The sequence below is a fragment of the Saprolegnia diclina genome (assembly GCF_000281045.1).
Source record: "Saprolegnia diclina VS20 unplaced genomic scaffold supercont1.99, whole genome shotgun sequence".
Taxonomy (NCBI): domain Eukaryota; phylum Oomycota; class Saprolegniomycetes; order Saprolegniales; family Saprolegniaceae; genus Saprolegnia; species Saprolegnia diclina.
The window spans coordinates 1-907 of NW_008246166.1; the positions used below are offsets into that span (position 1 = coordinate 1).

At 63.2% G+C, this 907-nt stretch overlaps 1 protein-coding gene across 1 annotated transcript; it reads left to right on the forward strand.

Moving 5' to 3' along the window:
* The first annotated feature begins 6 nt into the window (after positions 1–6).
* On the forward strand, positions 7–800 carry SDRG_15698 (hypothetical protein). The gene is made up of 3 exons (XM_008621877.1): positions 7–396; positions 453–517; positions 566–800. Exons 1-3 carry the CDS (start codon positions 38–40, stop codon positions 748–750), a joined length of 609 nt encoding a protein of 202 aa, XP_008620099.1. The 5' UTR covers positions 7–37; the 3' UTR covers positions 751–800.
* Positions 801–907: the final 107 nt, after the last annotated feature.

A 907-nucleotide genomic window follows, 5' to 3' on the forward strand; every position in this document is an offset into this window, starting at 1 on the left:
GTACGTAACCTTAGATGATCATCCTTCGTCTCATGTGATGCTAGCGTGCGCGAGCGATGCCAAGGTGTACCTCTGGAACTGCGGGACGTCCGAACGGCTCTCGGCGTGGACGCTGGCGTCGCCGGCCACGAGCCTCTGCGTCTGGACCGATGCGCTGCTGGCGACGGGCGGCCCGATGCGGCATCCGCTCGAGAGCGAGACCGACGGCAAGGTCGTGTTTGCCGGCACGGAAGCGCACGGCGTGCAGGGCATCGACCTCCGCGCCTTGGAGCCAGTCCTAGTGCTCCCGAGCGCCGCAGGGGCGTCTGCCACGGCGATGCACCCGGCGCGCGAGCTCACACTTCTCATTGGCAACGACCTTGGCGTCGTAAGCACCTTTGACCTGCGCCGCCCAACGTACAGTCTACTGCTGTGCGATGCCATGGCTCATGGTGCATCATCGACTGCTGTAGGACGGCGCTGACGATGGTCTCGCGGAGCAATGCAGCCGTGCACGACTTGTACGCCACGAATGACGGTACAATACGATGCGTCTCGCTCGTAAGTGGGGCTAACGCTGGCGTAGGCGATGTGTGGGCGGCCACCGGCGACGGCGCATGCACCAAATGGACGGACATTGCGACAGCGCCGGTCGTCGACACGGAGCTCTTCGGCCCGACGTACGACGCGGTGCATGGCGTGACGGGCTATGGTAACACGCTCTACACAGTCTCGCGCGACCGGGTGCTGCGCACGTACACGCTCGAGTAACGCGAATCGCATTGCATTACGAGATGAAATTTACTTGATCTTCTTCTTGATGCGCAGCTGGTTGGAGTGGCCGCACTTCTTCTTGCGGCAGTTGGTCGCGCGGGGCACACGCGGCAGATCTGCTTCTCGCAGTTGGTCTTCTTGGCGAGGGCCGCCA

Coding starts and splice junctions, on each gene's coding strand:
- SDRG_15698 (XM_008621877.1), top strand. CDS start 38: ATGCTAGCGTGCGCGAGCGATGCCAAGGTGTACCTCTGGAACTGCGGG. Junction 397..452: donor TTTGACCTGCGCCGCCCAAC/GTACAGTCTACT, acceptor CGACTGCTGTAG/GACGGCGCTGACGATGGTCT. Junction 518..565: donor CTTGTACGCCACGAATGACG/GTACAATACGAT, acceptor ACGCTGGCGTAG/GCGATGTGTGGGCGGCCACC.